This window comes from Squalius cephalus, assembly GCF_949319135.1.
Source record: "Squalius cephalus genome assembly, chromosome: 17".
In the NCBI taxonomy this organism is placed as follows: Eukaryota; Metazoa; Chordata; class Actinopteri; order Cypriniformes; family Leuciscidae; genus Squalius; species Squalius cephalus.
Genome location: NC_137138.1, coordinates 1,474,611 through 1,499,852, shown reverse-complemented (window position 1 = coordinate 1,499,852; position 25,242 = coordinate 1,474,611). Strand labels below are relative to the sequence as shown.

General features: G+C 36.6%; 1 protein-coding gene and 1 long non-coding RNA gene across 4 annotated transcripts; both read right to left on the bottom strand.

Annotated features, from left to right (window-relative positions):
* Window positions 1-1,483: 1,483 nt before the first annotated feature.
* Window positions 1,484-3,433, bottom strand: LOC307144483 (uncharacterized protein). 2 transcript variants are annotated; one of them, XM_079846883.1, is made up of 5 exons: window positions 3,340-3,433; window positions 3,048-3,146; window positions 2,834-2,898; window positions 2,446-2,614; window positions 1,484-2,323 (listed from the first exon to the last, which is right to left on the bottom strand). In XM_079846883.1, the coding sequence occupies exons 1-5, from the start codon at window positions 3,362-3,364 to the stop codon at window positions 2,202-2,204; spliced, it is 480 nt and encodes a 159-aa protein (XP_079703009.1). In that variant the 5' UTR covers window positions 3,365-3,433; the 3' UTR covers window positions 1,484-2,201. The 2 variants fall into 2 exon arrangements, with proteins under 2 accessions (XP_079703009.1, XP_079703010.1); XM_079846884.1 differs by lacking the exon at window positions 3,048-3,146 and having other exon boundaries at window positions 1,556-2,323; window positions 3,340-3,369.
* A 4,212-nt stretch (window positions 3,434-7,645) lies between these two features.
* On the bottom strand, window positions 7,646-9,138 carry LOC307144495. 2 transcript variants are annotated; one of them, XR_013818766.1, is made up of 4 exons: window positions 9,087-9,133; window positions 8,494-8,558; window positions 8,106-8,274; window positions 7,646-8,015 (listed from the first exon to the last, which is right to left on the bottom strand). It is a non-coding gene; the product is annotated as an uncharacterized lncRNA (long non-coding RNA). The 2 variants fall into 2 exon arrangements; XR_013818765.1 differs by having other exon boundaries at window positions 7,646-8,274; window positions 9,087-9,138.
* Window positions 9,139-25,242: the final 16,104 nt, after the last annotated feature.

Sequence of the window (25,242 nt, the reverse complement as noted above, 5' to 3'; positions counted from 1 at the left end):
CTCATTAAATATTTTAACACAGCTAACTCAACATTAATTGTTTTTTAATCTTCACACTGTATAGCCAGAGGACTATCACAAAAGTGTTTAGGAAAGTAAAGATATACTAGAGTATGTCTGTTTAAAGCTGCTTTGCATTGTTGTGTATTTTAAAAAGCTCTATAAATGTCCTAAAACGATGTGCATTTTGCTTGTAGTTTTGTGTTAATAAAAATTAAATATATTAAATCTCATAATTCAGTTGAATTCATTATTTAGTGTATTGTGTAATTTAATTAAATTTTTATATAAGTTTTGGTTCACTCATTTTATTACATTAAATGTTATTGTATTGTATGATGTTCTGTTTTAAGAATTATGACATAAATCATATGCATTAGTACACAAATGACATGCTTGTAATAAAAAAAGTATATTATGCCCTATTGCGTAATAACAAATAACTTCGTAACAAAACATACCTAAACATGTTATTCCTTTCATTAAAGGGGGGGGGGGTGAAATGCTCATTTTCACTCAATCTCCTGTTAATCTTGAGTACCTATAGAGTAGTATTGCATCCTTCATATCTCCAAAAAGTCTTTAGTTTTATTATATTTTTAAAAGAAAGATAGGCTGTACCGAGTCTTTCCGGAAAAAACCGAGCGGCTGGGGGCGGGCCGTGTGGGCGGAGCTAAAGCTGTGCTAACGCGCCGAGCTAGTGACAACACACAGAGACATTTGTTCAACAGTTTTACTCACCATCCGGTTCCAACGCACGACCGCGAACCTTTATCATTGTGACTGCTCGATCCTTAAGCATTAGACGATCTGCAAATCCGTCGATCTGGGCTTTGTTTATAAAACAATCATCGTCGAAATGCAGGGAACAAACAATCTTGCACAACTCCGTTTATGCTCAGGAAAACAAACTCCATCCACGGGCTCCTTAACGCTGGGTTCTTTGGGAATCTGTGCAGGGTTGTCTTGCCCTGGCAACCAAAAACACACTTCTTTGGTGACCATGACTTCCCAAAAGCCGGGCAGGGCGCTTTGATGGCGAACTGCTTTCACTCTCTTGCTCTGGTCTACGAGTGCGCGCGCGCCCGAGATCTTACCGGAGAAGTGCCCTGAGGACCCATATAAGGAAATTCCGCTCTATCTTACGTAAGACAGAGCCATACTCGAAAAAAACTTTCCGAAACTTGTGACAAACCGGAAGGAGTATTTTTGGAACAAAAATACTCCTTCAAACGTACAACTTAGTTTTTGAAACTTTGTCCATGTTTAGCATGGGAATCCAACTCTTTACCAGTGTAAATAACTCAGTATGCATGAAATAGCATTTCACCCCCCCTTTAATCAGGATAAAAATAAAAGATTATTATATGAATTAAGGGGTTTGATTGATTACATGAAGATTTGTGATTCCGTAATTGTATTATACTGTTCTTTAATCAAGGCTAGACAACCGATTAATATTTATACCCACAAAACATAGCTAGCATTCTGTCATTTATTTAAATGTCTTTTTGTTAATAAGAAAATAGTAATATACACAAATAAACATTATTTTATGGTTCTTTTAATAAAAAATAATGACACAATTATGATTGCATTACGAATTGCTGTGAATACGGTAAGTCAGTATCAGTGCAGTAAAGCTCAGGTAAAGCTCAGGTATAAAGCTCAGCTTACAACTATCAGATAACGTTAGCTGTATGCTATGCAACTATCTAAGCTAACTAAAAAACACTAACAACGATAAATGTTTAATTTCACAATCTATAGCTTCGGTTAAATACTGGTATATGAAATGTATAAGTTAAAATACATTAATGACTTGTTATAACGTAGTACAAACGTCTTCCATAATAAAGTGGTTTTGTATGATTTGTAACCGTGCTTTGAACCAATCGGATTGCTTGGGTCCTAAGCTCAGACTCATCTCTTCAGACTCGTTTGTTCACCACATCGGGTCCAGCTTTTGAAATAATAGACCGGTCCGGTTCGGTTTGGTGTTGCACATTACGGGTCTCTTTGAGTTCGGGCATGAATTTTTGGACCCGTGTAGACCTCTACAGTGAAGTTTATCAGCAGAGCAACATCAGGAGATTCTGAGAAATACACTGTTCATGAGTCTATAATCTGGTGATGAAGATGATTATAGTGATGATGATGATGATGATGAAGATGTTCAGGTCTTCAGCTGCTGATGGATGTCAGTGATGATGATGATGATGATGATGATGATCTTGAGAACATGATGAAGGGTTTGATGAGAATCTCTCCTCAGTTTTGACATCAGAATCAAACTTTACAGGCTCGTCTGGATCACAGGACACTAGAAATCACAAATATATATCAGACTATATATACATACTCATATATATGAATTATATTCTCAATTTAAAACCGACTGAAATGTGATGAAGGATTAAAGTTCAATAATGATCAAACTCTCACAGTGTGGCTTTAGGTCCTCCATACTGTCACATCTATCAAGTCTCTGTCCTCTTTCCTCTGGTGATTCACTGGTTTGTGTCTCATTTCTGTCCTCCATTTTTCTCTCTGTCTTCTTGTTTTCTGCTGATCTGTGATTTCTGCTGATTTTCTTTCTCCTCTTCATTTGAATCTGTTCAATCACACAGACAGAGTTTCATTAAAGCGATATAACATCATATCACGAGACATCAGATCAACTCCTGATCAACATCTGCATGAGCTCAGTGTTATTACAGCATCTCAGATTAACTCTACAATATTCACAATAATCAATGATGATGACAAATGACAAATATAGAAATGTGAGTTTATGTGTGAGTCCTGATCATAAACATCTTTCTCTTCTCACCTCATGTTTGATCATATTTGATTCATCAGAACGACACTTTACAGCTCCGACTGGATCAACAGAGACTGGAAATGAAGAAAATAACCCGTTATCATCATAATTATAATACAGAGACTCATGCAAAACACATAAAAAATAATTCAAGATTGGTTTCACATGATTTAATTATACTGACATTAGTCTCATATATATATATAATGAGTGATCTCCTCACAGTCTGATCTGTGTTCACTCCTGCTGCTCCGTCTGATGAACTTCACAAGATTCATGTTTTCAATCTTTATGTCTTCATGTGTTTCTTCCTGATTTACATCTAATTTAAACAATGAAACAAGGAATATAGACAAACAATGATTACAATTTTACAAACATTCAATAATTTACAAGTAGCAACGATCAAAGTATTTATTGTAAAATAGCACATAATCCAGTCAGAAAATAAAGCTCCTCAGTAAAGTAGGCTTGAATGAATAATTAAATCATGCGTTTAGAAACATGTTCCTCACCTGTGAGAAGAAGAGAGAAGACCATAAAGATCCAGTCATTCAGTGAGAATCCCAGTGTCAGTAGATACAGAGAGAACACACTGAATACAGAGTCTGCTCTGCTCTTTTATAGTGGCAGGGACGTGAACTAATACAGAAGGCGGAGTCTAACTGGTACAGCAAACTGTTCACTTGACAATGTAATGCAATGAGAGGCGGAATCCTGACATGTACGCTCCCTGTGTCTCAGTCTCGTACCCTGGGAATTCACTACACCAGGAATGTAAACTGAATACATTGCGTCAGGAACACAATCCTTTTTATTTAGAAAGAAGAAGGTGAAGCTAAAACTGTTCCTCCCACATGTGTGTTAGACTGGTTTCATTCTCTTTGTTGTTGAAGATGTTTTTTATTGATAAATTAGCGTATTTCACAAATAATCAAGTAATTAAACAGATTCCCAGTGTAGAGATGGTGAAACTGGTGTTATATGATGATATTGTCTTGATCTGGTAATAACTCTAGCTGCTGTATTTTGCACTATAACTGTAGTTTGTTGATTGATAATGATCAGGATAATCTAGTAATGCATTACAGTAATCCAGTCATGAACGCTTTATGAGCTTTTCTGCATCAGAAACATGTTCTGTATTTTGGTGTTTCTGAGGTGAATAACGCTGAAGGATCAGCCAGATCTTTAACTGGACATGATGAAGAAACACACACTGATGCAGATTGTTTACAAGAGATTCTGTGGACAGGATTATGGCCAATCAATAATATCATGTTATTTATGATTATCATCATTTATTATAAGAACATTACTGGTCATCCATATCTTTAACACACTCTGGCAACTTGGATAATATACAAATGTCATTTGTCTGTAAGATATAGTTGATTATTAATAAGCATAACAGTGGAAACTAATCTCATGTTTTCTAATAATTTTACAGACCCACATTTGACACACAATAACACTTTACACTCAAACACAAGCTCTTCTTTCTGCTCAATCTTTATCAGCAGGAAATATTTACACATCATAGTAAAGTTGTAAGTTGTTACTGTATTATTCACAGTTTTCATGAATCTTTTATTATTCAGTCAGATTTGTGTCATCAGCTCTTCCTCTGCTCTAAAATCATTTACTCATTTATATCCTCATGAAGTTGATCATGTAGAGAATAACACTGGATCATCTGAGTCATATTCAGACACATATCAGATCTGTCAATCTTGTGCTGGAACAACAACTCTTTCCTCAGATTTCTGGTTTCATTCCTGCATCAGAAAGCTATAGTCTACAAAAGAAATGAAGAATGACACAAATAATGCTATACATGAATATATGACTGATGCTGTTGTCCTGTTTTATGTTCTGTAGTTTATCTGTGTGTGTGTTACTGTGTTTATTCTGTTACTGGTTTTTACAGCACACTGGTCAACGGTAGCTGTGTTTAATTGTGCTTTATAAATAAACTGAAATTGAAATACTCACACTATAGCTTATATATATTTTACAGACACACTTGTAGAGGTTTATGTCAGGCGTTGTTGTCGACACTGCTGTAGATTACTGTACTCACCCAATGCCAATACACTATTATGAAAATGTGAACTGTAGTTTAATTCAGTGTCTTATATTTAATAACCGAAGCAGCAATAACAGAACTTTAACCGGCACAAAACAGCAGAAACGAAACGAGACTGTGTGTGAATCTGGAGCCTCTCACACACACACGTCTCTATCATTACTGCACACATGATCTGATGTACATGCTATATGTGTGTTTCTAACATGTACATCATGTTTGGTCTCTTCTGGCAGCTTCTAGACTGAATTGTGGTGAACATAATATAGATATTAAAATACTAATGTACAATATAGGAACTATGTGGAGTTATTCTTGTGCCAATAATAATGAACATATTTTTTCAAGAAACTAATGAAAATATAAATTGAAACTGAATAAATTATCTTTGAAACTGAAACTGAGCGATTACAGACGCTCACATCCACACTTAAAAACACACTACTGACGTCTTCACTTCCAGGTCAAGAAGCTGTCACTCAAAAACTCAGTAGCCAATGAGAACACACTGCTACTAGCCCTGCCCCCACGAGAGAAATGTGTCAGAACGGCGAACGAAAACTCAGGCAGCGTAAACGAAAACTCTGGAAGCGCATTTGTAAGTTCAGATCAGCGATTGAAATATTAGAAATAGTTAGCAAAACATGCTGTGTATTAAAAACGAAGTCAAAAAATTTGCCTGCGATTTATTCTTTTTCAGTGTCAAAGATATTTTATTCAGTTTCAATTTATATTTTCATTAGTTTCTTGAAAAGCTACGTTCATTATTATTGGCACAAGAATAACTCCATAGAACTATTGCTCAAACAAGCATTGAGGAGGAATTTAAATGTGTTTCTCTATCAGCACAAATCTGCCTTCAGGCTTATGGTCTATTGTGGCATTTCAGATTACATTCCAGACATGCCATGTCATTCACAGAGTTTTGTGAAGTATTCCCTCACAGTTACACAAACATCCCCTTTTGGGACTTTCCACCAGTTTCTTCCCTATACGGAATTGCTTTAGGAATAAGAGGTTAAAGAATAACAACTTTAATTTAGTCAGGTTAATTCTATTAGAGTCAGATGCTAAATAACCTATTTCAATGAATTTTGCACAACAACATCCAACTGTCTATTTTTTAAAAAACATTATTATTAGTTTAAAACAGCAGCATATTCCAACCAATGAGAGACATGCATCAAATCAGTCAATCAACATTTCCCCCTCAGTGGAGAATCACAGATGATTCTCTTTATGCTTTATGTGTGACATGAGGATCCTCATCTTCATCTCAGATCTCTGAGTTTCATCATCATCTTCATCATCATCATCTTCATCTTCATCAGTAGCTTTTAAATGAGGAAAACACATTATACTGAGACTCATGATTGTAATGCATGTATGAGTGATCTGAGTTTGTCATATTGTTGAATCAGGAGCTGATGGAGATTTGCCTGATATGAAACATCATCATCAGCTTCTGCTAACAGAAGAATCCAGAAACACAGTCTCTGGGAAGAACATCCATTATTCCCTGTTTCTAACTCTATCAGAAAGAGAAACAGAGAGATCTTCTGTGTGAAACGACAGATGAAGCACATGATGGAGAAAGCGGAGAATAAAAGTGATTCTGTCATAAACTCATCATCATAATCACAGGCTGCTTTATGATATTAAAGCTGGAAGCGTCACAGAATTCACTGGAACTAAAGAGATCTTGATTCTGATCAAACCATTCAAACCTTCAGAATAATATCAAAACAGCAGAAGTCATATTTTATAGTGACGCACATTTGACATCTTTGTGTTTGACTTCAATAATGATTCCCTTCAAATTACAACTTGTTGATTTTCATATTCCCTGATGAACTGAAATCTGGAAGTGTTTTCATTTGTTGCTGTAAAACACATTTTCATCTGTAGCTTCTTTAACTCTGCTGTGATTCTGATGATCTCCTGTAGAGGGAGACACGAGACTGCAGGACAGGGGCAAAGGGCAATCTGGAGCCGCTTTATTTCAGAGTTTTGTTTTTATTTTCACTTTTATGTTTATTTGTATAGTGCTTATACATACTGTGACAAAGTAACGTCCATACATCAGAAATACACAGATAATACAATCATGAGTTACAGTGGTTAACGGCACATATTCATTTAGGCAGAAACAATGAACACATTAAAGATGATTACAGTATATTATCTTACAGTGTTATACAGTATTGTTCAGATTACAGTATATAGATGATGATGTGTTGATTCATCGGCCAATCAGTGATGACATGATGTCATTTCCCTGCAGCTCTAGAGTCGGTCATGTGACATTTCCAGCTCAGGTGATTGGCTCGAGTCAGTCCAGCATCAGAACTCTTTACAATATGCATTAAAGACAACATCCAAACACTATCAAATATAATGTTGCCTTTAATATGAGGTGAATATTACTTGCTTGTAGCTATTATTAAAAATATGTACAATATATATAAAATAAATATAGTATAAATAAATGACTATATACATGAAAAATAACGGGTGTCTAAGAGTAACACTGTTTCCTCACAGTCAGAAAGTCCCAGTTTGAGTCGTGTGTGTGTGTGTGTGTGTGTGTGTGTGTGTGTGTGTGCGTGTGTGATAGAGGATGGAAAAGGTGTGTGTGAAATATTTACAGTAGATCAATACTATTGATTAGTGATGGAGAACAATGAGAGTTCAGACTGAGAAAGAAGATCTTGATGAGTTTGTGTTCAGAAGAGTGTGTAGAAGATTCCAGAAGACACGAGTGAACCGATGATGAAGATGATGAAGATGATGAAGATCAGTGATGATGATGAAGATCAGTGATGATGGAGATGATGATCAGTGATGATGATGATGATCTTGAGAACATGATGAAGGGTTTGATGAGAATCTCTCCTCAGTTTTGACATCAGAATCAAACTTTACAGGCTCGTCTGGATCATTAGACTAGAAATATACATATTAGATAATCCTCATATACTTTGCTTTGAATTTATACATTTAATATGTTCTTAAACAATAACTTTTCTGTCAATTAAACACAATCTGTAAATGTTTCATAACTGCAGAAAGTCAGTCTGATGAATTTGTCTGAATGTGACACTTTATGACAGGAGAGAAAACAACAGTAAATCTGACAGTAAAACTAAAATATGATGAAGGACTGAAGTTCAATAATGATCAAACACTCACAGTCTGGATTTAGTTTCTCCATACTCTCACGTCTCACAAGTCTCTGTCCTCTTTCCTCTGGAGATTCTCTGGTTTGTGTCTCATTTCTGTCCTCCATTTTTCTCTCTGTCTTCTTGTTTTCTGCTGATCTGTGATTTCTGCTGATTTTCTTTCTCCTCTTCATTTGAATCTGTTCAATCACACAGACAGAGTTTCATTAAAGCGATATAACATCATATCACGAGACATCAGATCAACTCCTGATCAACATCTGCATGAGCTCAGTGTTATTACAGCATCTCAGATTAACTCTACAATATTCACAATAATCAATGATGATGACAAATGACAAATATAGAAATGTGAGTTTATGTGTGAGTCCTGATCATAAACATCTTTCTCTTCTCACCTCATGTTTGATCATATTTGATTCATCAGAACGACACTTTACAGCTCCGACTGGATCAACAGAGACTGAAAATGAAGAAAACAACCCGTTATCATCATAATTATAATACAGAGACTGAACTGATGATATAGATTCAGATCATCTAACGGAGAACATGCACTTAAAATATAGAATTTAAACATTTGTGATAAAATAGCAAATAATCCAGTCATCATATGAAGATAAAGCTCCTCAGTAAAGATGAGAAATGAAATATGAAACATGTTTCTCGCCTGTGAGAAGAAGAGAGATGTAGAATAATCCAGAGTTTATTAAATCACACTGAATATATAAAGATAAAGTCCTTCTTCTGTAGTTTGTGATAGTCCAGATATATTCCTGTCATGCATTCATTTCTCTTGTGTTCAGATTCTGCATAATCTGTTAGAAAAAATACAGAGATATAGTTAATTTCACATTTGTTAGTGATTTGTTTAAATACATATTTATTTTTCAGTTTTACTACAATACTTTGTACACTAACATTGTTCATAGTTAATTAATAAATAAATAAATACTCTTACAAAATGTTAAAGATGAAAGTGTTTAATTACCTTGTGATGATCTGGACAGAGAGAAGCTCCAGTGTTACTGAGAGTCTGAGGAACACACGCCACAAACGCCACTCCCAATCTTTCTGTGATGTCAGACAGAGAACAGCCACTCAACTGGTTTAGCTACTCTTACGGTTAAGCTCTGACCTAACTGGTTTTGCTCTATGTGTTGTTTCAGTTTCGCACATTTCTCTATGAATGCTTGTTTCACACATCAGTAGTTTAACAGATTCCCAGTGTAGAGATGGTGAAACTGGTGTTATATGATGATATGGTCTTGATCTGGTAATAACTCTAGCTGCTGTATTTTGCACTATAACTGTAGTTTGTTGATTGATAATGATCAGGATAATCTAGTAATGCATTACAGTAATCCAGTCATGAACGCTTTATGAGCTTTTCTGCATCAGAAACATGTTCTGTATTTTGGTGTTTCTGAGGTGAATAACGCTGAAGGATCAGCCAGATCTTTAACTGGACATGATGAAGAAACACACACTGATGCAGATTGTTTACAAGAGATTCTGTGGACAGGATTATGGCCAATCAATAATATCATGTTATTTATGATTATCATCATTTATTATAAGAACATTACTGGTCATCCATATCTTTAACACACTCTGGCAACTTACAAATGTCATTTTGTCTGTAATAAATATATAGTTGATTATTAATAAGCATAACAGTGGAAATTAATCTCATGTTTTCTAATAATTTTACAGACCCACATTTGACACACAATAACACTTTACACTCAAACACAAGCTCTTCTTTCTGCTCAATCTTTATCAGCAGTAAATATTTACACATCAGAGTAAAGTTGTAAGTTGTTACTGTATTATTTACAGTTTTCATGAATCTTTATTATTCAGTCAGATTTGTGTCATCAGCTCTTCCTCTGCTCTAAAATCATTTACTCATTTTATCCTCATGAAGTTGATCATGTAGAGAATAACACTGGATCATCTGAGTCATATTCAGACACGTCAGATCTGTCAATCTTATCTTTAGAGAACAACACATTTGCTCTGAAGCAGCATTCCTCTATCTGGATCTGAGCCAATACAATCTGCCACGTCAGATCTGTCTCTCCTGTCTTTACATCAACTCTTTCCTCAGATTTCTGATTACATTCATAAAGCTTTAGTCTACAAAAGAAATGAAGAATGACACAAATAATGCCACACATGAATATATGACTGATGCTGTTGTCCTGTTTTATGTTCTGTAGTTTATATCTGTGTGTGTGTTGCTGTGTTTATTCTGTTACTGGTTTTACAGCACACTGGTCAACGGTAGTTGTGTTTAACTGTGCTTTATAAATAAACTGAAACTGAAATACTCACACCATAGCTTATCTCTATTTTATTAGGACACAGACACACTTGTAGAGGTTTATGTCAGGCGTTGTTGTCGACACTGCGGTAGATTACTGTACTCACCCAATGCCAATACACTATTGTGAAAATGTGAACTGTAGTTTAATTCAGTGTCATATATTTAATAACCGTATCAGCAATAACAGAATCTGGAGCCTCTCACACACACACGTCTCTATCATTACTGCACACATGATCTGCTTTACATGCTATATGTGTGTGTCTAACATGTACATCACGTTTGGTCTCTTCTGGCGGCTTCTAAACTGAATAGAATTGTGCTGAACATAATAGAGATATTAAACAATGTAATAATGTAAGGCAGAAACAATGAGCTCACTGAAGAAATGAATACTTGTTTATTAACAAATATTATGACATTTAGAAAATTGTACAATTGGTGTCCAGAAGTCACTATTATCAAACAAAACATATGATGTTAATCCTCTATTTCAGCTGGTCATGATGATTAAAGTTGACTCATTATAGAAAACGGTCCTCTTAGTTTTGCTGCTGCGCTTCTGCTAGCGCTCTCAAGATATCAGATCATCTGAACTGGAGGAAGGAGAACAAGAGCTAAGAGCGTCTATGAGAGTAACCGGTTTCTCTGTAAACCGGCTCAACGAGTGAACAACAACACACAAGCTCTTGATTCCTGGAGCCTGAGAGTGACAGTAACACACAGTGACTGAGGTGTGACACATTCCTCTTCAGATAAAAGAAAGCATGTGCTAAGCTTCGTTAAAAGCACATTCCTTTCTTTGCTCAACCATCCTAAGCTGTGCTTTTGGCAGTAAGCCAATTAACCATGGACAACTTGAACATGTTACAGTTAATGATCCTTAAAAAACTTAATCCTGAATCTGGCTCAGGTGTGTTCTCTGTTTCTTCATCTGATGTTTTATTTCTTCATATGTCTGTATATTTCTGTCATTATGTTTCCTGCACAGTTTTATCAGAAGTGATGTGTTTCACAGAGGATGACGTTTAAACAAACTCAATAAATAAAACTGCATAAGTTTCTGCACTTCAGAGTAACTTCAAGAGAAAAGATCTATTTGACTTTTTAAGACAGGTGAAATTACATTAAATATATCTGCACTGGCTTCAGGAGGTGTGTGAAAGATTTCCATAAACAGTATTTATAAACAAATCGGGGAAACGTAGCGTTTATTTGATTTATGTTACAATTTACACTCTTAAAAATAAAGGTTCTTTATTATCATTGATGGTGCATGACGAATCTTCAACATCTTTCCATTCCACAAAAGCTGAAGGAGTTCTTCAGATTATTAAAATGTTCTTCAAATAAACAAAAAATCACTGAAAGGTTCTTTGAGGAACCAAAAACGTTTCTTCTGTGGCATCACTGTGAAAATCCACTTTTGGAAAATATTATCATCGTTCCAAAATACTTATTTTTGAATTAATCTTTACCTCATGAACAATGAGCAACAGATTTTTTATCTCCTTCATCGAATGGCAAACATTGAGGAAATTCTCTTCCTTGTGGTTACAGCCACAGAAACAGAAACAGAAGATTATCACATCAGTATTTGGAATCTTTTTTTTGTTTGTTTTCAAAATGCCAATAGTGGTTCAAGCTAAACTATGAAGGTTTTTTGGTGCAAATCAACTGAACGCCTGACAGTGGAATCTGTAGTTGTAGAGAAAAGCCACACGTGTGTATCAGTAAATTTGAAGTCACAGAGAGAAATGTTTTAAGAGTTGCAAACTTGTAGATTTTTTTTCTCTTCCACAAACACAACACAACAGTTTCACCTTCTCTAATTCTTCATTACAAGTGCACTAATCCTATTCTACAAATCACTAATTAAGAAACTCGTACACACACACACACGTTTGCCACAGTTGCTGCAGTGAATATGGTGCAAAACTCATTTACACCCGCATCAAAACGTGAAGTCACGGAGAAATTTTGCTCATCCACAAATCAGTGTGTGAATTCATCCCATGAGAGCCGCACACTTGTAGAATATTTCCTCACAAATGTCTTATATTTTTCTAGCATGGTCAGTTTGAATATCTTATGTTTAGTTTGTGGTCACATGGTCAAGTACAGGATAAAAGACTGTAACTGTTGCTCTGTCTCTTTTCCTGGGCAACTGGGTTAAAGACCATCACAACTGGGTTAAAGACCATCACAACTGGGTTAAAGACCATCAGGCCAAACTCAAGTCCTCAATCAAACACTTTCAATTAGAAATTATACAGTTATTAAATAGCCAGTTGATTGTGTCCAGACATCATTCCTTTTGTGGGATCCTATAGATTTAGTCACAAATGAAATGTGCTTATCAGAATAATAAAAGGAACAGCTGAAAAAAATATGAACAAAAATAAAGAAATATAATATTAAATGTTGCATGTATTACATTAAAATACTAATGGCACATTTCCCCCAAGATGTTGGCAACAAAATTGCTACAAATTACAAGAAATGAAAAATCAATTCATTGTAACCTTTATTATAATAATGCTGTGAGGTTCCTATATTGTTTACAGCATTAGTTGAGATGTGTACCTGATAGGCCCCAAATGAATCAAAATCAAATCAACTTGAAATGTATGAATGGAAATTGAATAAAATGTTGTCAATGCCCTGGCCTAGTGTCAATAAATGTTTTTGTTTGTTTGTTTACTTGAAGCAAATGTTGCCTTTTCCCTTTATTTCCTTGTTAGATTGCACCAGAATGCTTATATGTTCAAATCACAAAAGTTTCTTCTGGGTGATGAATGATGTCCCTGAACCCTACAGGCATTTAATTCATAAACACGTCACCTTTTTCAACTTTGTTTAATGTTCTTTGAATAATGTTCTATAGATCCAGCTTCCCTCTGTCACACACACACACACACACACACACACACACACAATCTCAGTATCAGCAGATCAAGATGATCAAGTTTGTTAAAAGCCAGATCTGATCATCTTTAGTGTTTCTTTTCACCACTAACAAAATAAATGTGTCACATTTGTGTCAAAGTCAGTCAGAATGATCTTTTTGTTCATGTGGAAATTATTCACGTGATCACTCTCACTGTCTCTCTGTGTTTATCTCTCATTGTCTCTCTGTGTTTCTCTCTCTGTGTCTCTGTGTTTATCTCTCACTGACTCTCTGTGTTTATCTGTGTCTCTGGCACAGCTGAAGCTCGTCTTGTGTTTGAGTTGTGTGGGTTGAAACTGAAGCTCATCTTCCAGATTACTGACTTTAACCCTCGCCTGCCTCGTGTTGTTGCTCTGTATATTGTTGCAGAGACGATATTGTGAAACACTTTTAAAGTTACGGGTAATTGTAGCTTACTGAACTTTAACTCACTGTTGTTGTCGCCACTATGTGTTTTAATGCACTGGATGCCGTTTTATTTCTGTAAAACCCCTTTCTCCTGTGTTTGGCTGTTTAGGGAGTTAGTGAACATTTCTGTTGTTCATTTCTTTTCTCTGACTAGACAGAGTATTTTTACTTTGTAGCAAAGTAGTCCAGAGAACTTTTGCTGTTTCGGCCTTTCCTCCTCCTGAAGAATATTTTACTTTCTTTTGAGTATTTTACTTTCTTCTTCATTTATACTTTATAAATAAACCTTGTTGAACTGGGGTTTACTGTCAGTCGTTCGGGACAGAGGAACGGCACACTAACTCAACTCAAATCTTTTTACTTTCCCACTGTTACTCCTTCACCTCAGGCAAACATTACATCTGGCATATAACAACAGTATATAACTACACATAATAAAACTCTTTAATGGTTTTACATTGACTTTGAAATGTAATGATCTCTTTGATGAATGTGATGAATCTGATTATGCGACTGATCCTGTAATATAATCTGATCAGATGAGAGTCTCTTTCTGCTTCATATGAGACACATGATGATCCTCATTGAGCTTCAGATCAGATTCTCTGATTTATCTTCACTGTCTCTGATCCTGAAACTAAAGGCCTTTGAGTTTCACCTCAAATCTACTTCTGACATCTAGTGGACAAAGATGAAAACTGCAGATCATATTCTGTGTGTTAGGAGGAATAGAAAACACACACTCATACAGATTTATTTACAATGCCTTCATTTCTATTTTAAACAAGTGACATTTTCATCTGTAGCTTCTTTAACTCTGCTGTGATTCTGATGATCTCCTGTAGAGGGAGACACGAGACTGCATTACAGGGTCAAAGGTCAATCTGGATCGGGTTTATTTCAGAGAATGTTTTCTTTTCACTTTTACGATTGTTTGTAAACTGCTTTTCACTTACATATTCATTCAAAAGCATCTTCACAAGAAAATGAACTTTTCTTCATTGGAATGAAGATTACATGATTACATGAGCTGATCCTGATGATGACAGTATATTATCTTACAGTGTTATACAGATTACAGTATATAGATGATAATGTGTTGACTCAGTTATGATCATCTGAAGTCCTGCAGGGTCAGTATCTTCTCTTCACAGCTGTTATGATCATCTGAAGTCTAAAGGCTACACAAACACTAAAGGTTTAATACTTTCATTAATCTGATATGCTACTTCACATAGGAAGAATAGATTAGTGACTGATCTGATGCCGACTGTAATACACACACACTGAAGCGGACTGATATCAGCTGATATAGACTGAGGTTTACTTCACGCTTGAACCACCTAAAATATTAGTTGCTGAATTTTGAACGTATTTGATTGATTACTGATTCAGTTTGGCCCGTCCAGCAGTTCTCCAGTGAACTGAACACATCAAGTGTGCTTGTATGAATGTGTTTGTCAAAACCATTGTAGTCTGAGTCAGTTTTATGAATACAGTAGACCAAATAACCAGGCAATGTAAAGGAAATAATACATGGATAAATAACTGATGAATTCATGACATAAAAAGAGATTACTAATACAGAATACAGAATATCAAATATTACAAACACAAATAGAAATGATTTAAACTAAAGCCCTATTCGGACGGGACTAGTGTAACATGGAGAGGAGAGGTAAAGTAATAATTATCAGAGCTTCTCTGTGATGTTAGTCCCGTCTGAATGTGCATCTCAGTGATCATGACGGACAATATCAGTGAAGATTACAGCGACTTTTACCTTCAGGTAATATTAATCCGGTGTGAATAGACCCTCTGTGAATATGTGCGTAAATATTTAGTCATTTCCTGTTAAAAGTAGTTTTCCGCAGTTTTTCAAGTATGGAGACGCTTGAAGAAGCATTAGTGTGTTCTAGACGCTGGAACGAGTCTGTGGCAAAACTCTAGTGTTTCACACACACCATCAGATCAGAAGAAGACCGACAGCACTCGTTAGAGGCACGACACATCTTTTAGCGTTAGATAAGAGCCTATTACCAACACAATCCAGTCTGAAGTTAATTAATACATTGTTAGAGTGGACATAACTGTTTTATATATATAAATATAGGTTATATGTGTTTGCACACGTGAAATCAGGAATCAGCGTAACACACACATGATGACAGGAGTGACGGCGATGAGCAAATCGAGTTACTCTCACACTGCTGGTTTACTGAGATCTCTGATCCAGTGCGAACTGGCCATTAATATTACAGACGTCCTGTGGTAAAGTACATTACTCCATCTAGCCTTGTAAAAAATAAATTGTATTTTAAACAATGTTTAAAATAGTCCAAGTGACGACAGCGGCTCAACCTTAAGTTTATCAAGCGACGAGAATACTTTCTGTGCGCAAATATATAATTTTCATGTGTGTGTTTCTCTGAGTGAGTTCACAGTGTAACAGCGCAGCGCTTCTGGGTTCCTGCATCACATGACCAGCGGTGGCCAATAGTGACTTTGGTGATGAAGATGATGAAGATGATGGTTTAATGACACAAACGGATTAAGTAAACTTAAATTTTACATATATTTAAGCAGACAAAACACAATCAAATTAAGTTAGGACAAAATGTATAACAATTGTGTTGCTTAAGCTCATTTTATTTAAGCGATTTGAACAAGCAGCAAAAATAAATAAATAAATAATGTTTTTGCGCTCTCGTTGGTCTGATTGCTTCTATTGTTCTCCTCATTTGTAAGTGTGTCTGCTAAATGATAAAATATGTAAATGTTAAATGTATCAGGGTGGGCTCCAGATTTGTAGAGTTGCTTTTTGCTTTTTTATTTTTGTATTTCTTGACCTTAAAAAATCTCAACACACAGTATAAATAAACTAAATTAATAACTTTTTTACAACAGAAATGAACCATCACTGAACTTAAGCTGGACTGAGACGCTATTTTCTTCTAGAAACAAACCTTGCATTATTTTCCTGTTATATCTGTAAAGCTGCTTTGAAACACTCCGTGTTGTAAAAAGTGCTGTATAAACAGGGTTCTCAAGTCTCACGCATTGGCCGTGAGACACACGCAATTCAACCAGTTCACACGCTCACACGCCACACCGTGTATTTCTCACGCTGAAAAGGCAATGCCAACCGAGTTGTCCTACAAGCTTTATGTATAACGTTGTATATGAGGCGCGGGCACACAAAGTGAAGTTTCCTGCCGCCAGCACGTATCTCGGCCAGATTGCGTTCGTTAATAGGCAACATAGATGCGCGAACACACGGAACTTGACAGAACATTCTCGGCCACCGTACGTTCGTTACTAGGTAACCAACAACATCGCGCGAACACACGTCGTGATGATGGAGAACGTAAGTTGTAAGATAGCTCGTCTAACATTTTAAGGCTAGAACATTTAATATATAGCCCATCGTATACATTATTATTGATGCAGTCAAAAACTCTACAACTACTTTGCAACCAGGCCAGAAGCTTTGGCTCAGTTTGGCTAGCTTACGTTATCTGAAACTAAGGGAAATGTTAGTGGGTATGGGAAGGAATGAAGATGTATTTCTTCATTTTATTTTAAATACATTTAAATGTATTTATTTTATTTTAAATTATATTGTATATTATACTGTATTAATAGTATTTCTAGTTACATTAAGGCTACATACGTATTAAAGCAGAGTGCTCTGGGTAATATTTTATATCCTGTCAAAACATAACGTTACATTAATCATTGATTGCCATTGCATTTGTATTTTTCAAACACTTGCAACACAAAACACATTTCATAAGATGGAGTGTGTACTCTTGTGTACACACACACAAACACACACACATACCTTAATAATACTCTAATATGTCATTTGTTCTCAATGTCCCACCACACAATAAATCATTATACCATTTCGACTAGACACATTCAAAATGCAAAAATATTTGTTTTTCCAAACTGTTTGGAGCAATTTGTTAATTTTTTGTAACTTAATTTTTGAAATATAACATTAAAGAGTATATTTGATGTGATTAATTGCTCTGTCATTTATCAGATTTACCAATTGTTATAATTTCAGTTTGTGCTGGTTAATTATGAACAATGGGTAAAATTGGGGGGGGCGGGGCCAGGTGGGGGCGGGGCTCCATTAGGGCTCCTCCCCCAACCGCATGTGATCTCACTCCAAGATTTTGATAAAACTTGAGAACCCTGTGTATAAATAGTTCAAGAATAAGACTTGACTTGAATCAACCCAGCATAGTTTAATGTGTGAACTCAAATGGCAGTGTGTGAACTCAGAACATCTGACTGTCATCTGGACAACAGAGAACTGTCACACTCAGAAAGTGGAGTTACTGAAGATACTGAAAACATACTGGGTCTCTTCTACACACACACACACACACATCCTCACACACAAACTGAGGAAACTGTGTGTAAGTTTAACATGACTTCCTGTTTTTGTATGTAGATCTAAAACGTGTCACAGTTCTCATGTGTGTGTCACAGTTCTGTGTGTGTGTGTCACAGTTCTCTCTGTGTGTGTGTGTCACAGTTCTCACGTAAGTGTGTCACAGTTCTGTGTGTGTGTGTGTCACAGTTCTCACGTAAGTGTGTCAGTTCTGTGTGTGTGTGTCACAGTTCTCACGTAAGTGTGTCACAGTTCTGTGTGTGTGTGTCACAGTTCTCATGTGTGTGTGTGTCACAGTTCTCATGTGTGTGTGTCACAGTTCTCTCTGTGTGTGTCACAGTTCTCATGTGTGTGTGTGTCACAGTTCTCATGTGTGTGTGTTACAGTTCTCTCTGTGTGTGTCACAGTTCTCATGTGTGTGTGTGTCACAGTTCTCATGTGTGTGTGTGTCACAGTTCTCATGTGTGTGTGTTACAGTTCTCTCTGTGTGTGTCACAGTTCTCATGTGTGTGTGTGTCACAGTTCTCTCTGTGTGTGTCACAGTTCTCACGTAAGTGTGTCACAGTTCTCTGTGTGTGTGTCACAGTTCTCATGTGTGTGTGGCAGGCGTGGACTGGCCATCGGGCATTCCGGGTACTTTCCCGGTGGGCAGACGTGCTTTTTGGGCTGATACATCTCATACTCATACATAATTTTTATAATTATTTTTTATTTTTTAACGGCCCATAAAATTTGTACATTGACGGGCCATTCGTTTTGTTTTGCTTAATTGACGGCGCTGGGTTTGTGCCGGTGTAATCAGGGGGGTAATCGAGCTCTCGAATAGCGTACCACCCCCGGGCGCCGCCAATGGCTATCAAGCCATCACCTGCTGTTAGCATTCCATTGACTCCCATTCATTTTGGCGTCACTTTGACAGTGAATAACTTTACATCTGAGGCGTTTAAAGACTCCATTTGTCCAATATTTATTTCTAAAGAAACACGAAAATGTATAAAAGGCTCCATTACCTTGTATCTTATGTTATGGCCCCGTAGAAACAGTTTTTGTAAAAGTAGGCTAACGATTGCGTCATAACCACGCGACTCTGGAAATTACCGTATGGACAGGAGGAGAAGCTTGCGGGCAATCGGGGGGACGTGGAGGCATACAGTCCGATAAAGTCAAGGGAGAAGCCCATAGAGAGTCATAAAGTGTCTCCTGCTCCTAACTCATGGACAGCTACTCACACTCTCCGTCTCTGCAAGTTTCGGAAGGGAATGATTCAGATTTCTCTCTGCACAGCTACTAGAAGACAGACGGGTTGCTCACATCACATCTATGTCAAGCTCTGTTTGGGTCTGCGCAGTCGCTCAGCCATCAGGAAGAAGTGCTTCTAATTTACTTCACTTTTCTCCGTTGAAACCTATGGGGTCGCTGTGTCCAGTTTATATACTGTCTATGGGTGTAATGCATTGGTCAAAAAAAGTCAGCGTTAGTTTTTTATTTTTTTTTCTGACAGACCAGCCCATGAAACGTAGATCAGTGGCCCATTGGTTCTATCTCTTGATTGACACTGGGCTGGCCCAATCACAACTTTAAACGAGTGAGCGGGCGTGCAGCAGTGTCAGTGTGTATCTGTCAAAATAGTCAGCGAGATGGAGAAGAAACACAAGGAATGTGCAGAGAAATAGTGTGGAAAAAATAGAAACACTCCCTTAAAGCAGACGCTGTAAACTGTCAAAATATATGTTATCAGCTTCATCAGCTCCTGTGGCAGATGATGATAGTGAGGAGGATCAGGAGAGAGATGAGAAAGCGTAGAGCCTGCAGTAAGCAGAACTACTTTCAAAACACTTAGGCTCTATGCAGTGGTTAAAGTGGGATTTGGCAGGTGGGGGAACCCTCAAATTTTGAAAACAAACAGGGAAAAATTACTGACCGTGGGACAACATATTGAGTATCGTGGTATAGCAATACTATTTGGGACAAGATTGTCACTGTGGCACCAAGTATCACAATACTTATTTAATACTTTTAATGTTTTAATTTTGGTCCATCTACATCTACACTGATATGATGACGATACTATGTTAAAATTGCTGAACATCACAGTATGCAACACAACCTTGTTTTTCACAGTGTCAATTTAATCATAAAAATCAGAAGTCCAAAACTGACTAAAATGTGCGGTAGTTAGGTGGGTTCGGGGGCATGCTCCCCCGAGAAAATTTGGATTTCTCTGACCAACATATGTGCAATTTAGGGCTTTTGAAGGCCAATTTTTTTTAAAAAAGAAATAGCTTTAAAACTTTGTCATTAGATTATTTGTCAATACCTGCTCTCTCCTCATCTTCATCTTTCTTTTTCTCTCAGTCTCCTTCTGCCCTAATTCTTCCCCTCCTAAAACTGAACTTTTCATTTTCGTCTGTGTCAGTGAAGAAACTATACATAGGCTCAAGTGATATATGTTTTATGAGTCATTTTCTGAGACAAGTTTTAGGCTACCCATGAACATTAATACATAGAGGCAGGAAGAAGTACTTTAAACCAGCCTTTATTAATTATTATTGCAGAGATGGGGTTTGGGGCTGGGTCTGTGGGACTGTTTCTGGGGATTCACTTTTTATTTTGCCTACCTTTTGTCTTCTGCATTCTCCTCACCATTGTCTCCTGTTCTTCCCTCAGACTCGTCCCCCAGAAACAGTCCCACGGACCCAGCCCCAAACCCCATCTCTTAATAATTAATAAAGGCTGGTTTCTAAAGTACTTCTTCCTGCCTCTATGTATTAATGTTCATGGGTAGCCTAAATGGGTTCCATTCAGATCTTAACATTAAGTATTTTACTGTTAACAAGATTCAACAAGACATTTTCTCCTGGCTATACCCAATGTTTAGACCTGTTGTGGTATTTATGCAAATTAGCACATACGTAATTAGATTGTGCACCTTTTGTCCAAGTTAACAAACAATTAAAAAAAACTTGTAATACATTTTTTGTGTCTTGATGTAAGTAATCAACTCAGTAATTTTCATCGTGATATCTAAAGGTTTTTTTCTTTTTTCTTTTTTACCCTATTCACATAGGCCTAAGTAAAAGAATGGATAGGCAATAGGCTATATTTGGGTCTTTTTCTAAACTTTCCCCTAATGGGATTCTTCGGGGCTTTTTTTTCCTTACTCAGGACATATTGAGGATACAAAATCAGTTGAGTTTGCTTGTGTTGCAATTTTGGCTTAAAATGACTGGACTATAACGCAGTTGGTGGAATTGGCAGACGTTCCCTTAAGCATCATGTGCTGTGGAAACGCGTCAAAGCATTCTCAGGTATAAATATAATATATAATATAATAATAAATAATAAAATATATTACAAGGGAAAACAAATGTCCGGCGAATATCGAACCTAAAACTAACTTTACCGCGCTCAACCACCGTGAGTGCATTTCACGCAAGTAATCGCTGGCGTTCAGCGGGGAGGAGCGGGGAGGGGAGGCGTGAACCGATGCATGCACTCAAATCAGACAGGAAAACCATGAGAACATAACGTCGGGAAGCGTGTTTGTGAACGGGGCCAGGCGGTGATATTCAGTTTTGATTTGATTAATGATGAGAATAATTGAATTTGATGAGAATGATTTGATTTGAATCTATTTATTTATTTATTAATTTATCTGAGGTGCCGGAACGCAGTTCCGGACCGTTCCGGCCCACTTTAACCCCTGGCTCTATGTCATGATCGAGTGTAGGAACCCATTACCCAGTTACAGATTATTTCCACCCCTGCAACGTTGACGATTACCGCAATTCATATGGAGCTAATAATATGACAATATTGACATGTATTTTCAAAAAGCAATTTTTTTGTTGTGAATTCTTAGAAATAATTTAAAGAATTCAGAACAAAAAAAATAGCTGTTTGAAAATACATGTTGTTGGGAACTTTTTATTCCTTCTTCGAAGCAAAACCAGGAGATGTTGGGATCACGTTCAAACAGAAGTTCTTCTTTATTGAGCGTGGCTGCAGTCCAGCAATCTAAATCTAATACAGTATGCATTGTAGTTATATACATTCCAAGGGGGAGGGATTACATAGAGGTGGAGACTCTGAATAAAGCATGCAAATGAAGTGGGAACACACCCTACTCCGAGAGCGCTACCAGTCCAATTGAATCAGCATAACTTATTCAAATGCTGATACTGGCCAGGAACTCCGGTTCCAAGAGCCAATCCCAGAGCCATTAAAGACAAAAGGTGAAAGTCTCCCCTAAAGCTAATCCAATCAACCTAACGATTCAACGTCTGGGCTCCGAAAGGTGAGAGTCTCCATGATCTGACTCATTTAAAACACAATAGAGAGAACAGGACTGGCCAGAGTCTCTAACTAGAAACTGACCCTACTTAAAATCAAAGTCTTAACTTTTAAAGGGACTATGTGTAGCTTTTTAGGTAATTTATTATCTAAAATCAATATTTGTATTCATAAATATGTCCTCAATGGTGTACAAATACCTCTGCCAATGATCAGACTAATCCTCGTAAACGAAGAATTTATTATCTTTATATACATGGGACGGGTAGGTCCACGGAGGCTTCCATGTAGCTCCGCCATCTTGAAAAACTATAATAGCAGAGAGGGACTAAAAGTACTAGGCCAACGCGTTTCCACAACGCGTTTTCGTTCAGAACCAGCGTCACGTGCACTGAAGCCAGCAGAAGCGGAGAAGCAGAGCAGTGAGAGGCGCTTGTCACTGCCCCGGCAGCGGCAAGTTTAAAAGGCTGCACTGCATGGTTATTTATACACTGTTCATTCATACATACATATGAGTCACAGGATAAGGAGACCTCGTCGTCGAAAAAGTCCAAAATAGACCATAAACATGGAGATTACAAAAACAAGGTCTAATGTCGGATAGCTATACTTTCAAAAGAGACGCTGAAGTGTCCTGCTTTCTTCTCGACAGGTAAGTCAATGTTACGGTCTTAATTACATGCTTTTTTTTTCATTGCTTGGTTGTGTACTTTATTATATAGACAGCAGAACATTTATAGTTAAAAGTTAAACAGGCTCTTTGATGAATAGCAGCTATTGATTAAAGTAGAGAATGCGCTGATGATGATGATATCTAACAATGCACGTAAGTTACTTAAAAAAATATAACGAATAAAAAAGGCATTACTACTAATTACCATAATTCATGTTTTTCACAGTCAGTAATTCATACTCTAACATTCTTTTTTCATTGTGTCAAGTTGCAGTTTGTTTTAAATAACAAACCTGTTCACCCGAAGGAAAACTCGATTAAGTAGAAGACATCCTGTCATAGCTTTTTAGTACATAACGGCTACCGTAGATGCAACGCGCATTTTTAAAAAAAGTGAGGCGCTGGAGAGCATCATTCGCTTGAATGCAAAATACAATTTCACCACTAGATGGGAGAAATTCCCACAGAGTGTCCCTTTAATGTTGAAAACTAAATTAAACATTTAATAAATTTGTAATACAACAATGTCTAAAAAATTCAGCCATAAAAACATTTCAATTCGTTAAATTTCAAATGTTCAATATTCGTTTAAAGGTTTTTATGAAATATTATTTCTATTTTTCAGCACATGTAGTCAGAGTTACTGAAAATAATATTAGTGCTACAAATAAGGAGATTATATTTTATTTATTTTAATCAGGTTTGTTAAAAGTATGTTGAATTATGTTAGTTCATCTGTGCTACCATGTGTTTTCACATGACATCATAAAACCCCCATATAAGGACATCTTGTCATAAAACCATAAATCAAGGGTGATAAATCATTTCTGACATAATCTACTTCATATAGCTACTAATATATCACACTGTGCAAGTTATTGTAAATTCTTATTAGTTGTTGCTTTCCCTGGGAATCTCTGGGATTGCATTTCAAGCGACACATTTACACTGTTATCCGTTCTTGTAAATATCCAGTGAGGGTTCAACCACAAGTGCTCACTAATGTACCTATACCCTTTTATTCTTTCAGTGATGAGTACTAATATAACCCAACAATATTCATAATGACACATGACACAACCACCTAACAATTAAAACAAAGCCATTTTTGTTACCCGAGTGTGAGAGAAAGAAAATGTTCAACCCGAATAATAATAATAAATAATATAATAATAAAACAAAAAAGTTCTGCAAGGGAAAGCTGCAAGAGAAATGAACCCGACACTAAAGAACAGACCAAAGCTTGAACGTTTTGCATCATGATTTATCAGCAACCTCAAGCAAAGAGATCTTTAGTCTGAAACACTATTCTCAAAAATACCTTCAAAAGCTGGATTGTAATTGCCTTGTCTCTATTTTAACATGGAATACTGCTTTAATTGAAAAAAAGTGTTTTCAATTGGAAACACTTGGCACTTCAATTGGCACTCTTGCATAGCTCATGTATTTGCAGGGCTGATAAAAACAAAAGGGTATTTGGTCATAATCAGCTTTAAGAGCTGATGCCTCAGTCAGTCAGAAAGTCTCAGTTTGAGTCTCAGGTCTCTCTGTCTAGTCTTTTCTTGGTGAAGTTGGTCTCCTCGTGTTTTAGTGTATATATTCTTGTTACACAGCTCTGGGGAATACCCGAAGAACTAGCAGAGGAAGCTAGAGGAACAAAATCTAGAAATATTGTGGTCATAATAATCCACCTTGCGGTTTAAAGATTGAGTAAAATGGCAAACACATGCTTGCTGTATGTTCAGGGGTGAGTCACTGAGACAATTGAAGAAAATAAAAATAAAAATCAACTTTTATCATCAGTAATGGAGCCCTTCAGACACAGTGACCTATACCAGTGTTAAAGCGCTATATAAATGAAGATGACTGACAGTGTCTTGACTCTTGTCAGCCCTGATTCATCTCATGTTTCTTTGCTGGCTTTTCGTGAATGACTGATGAATTCATGACATAAAAAGAGATTACTAATACAGAATATCAAGACCGACAGCATGTAAATTACAAATCAAACACACATAGAAATGATTTAAACTAAAGCTCTATTCGGACGGGACTAGTGTAACATGGAGATGAGGGTTAAAGA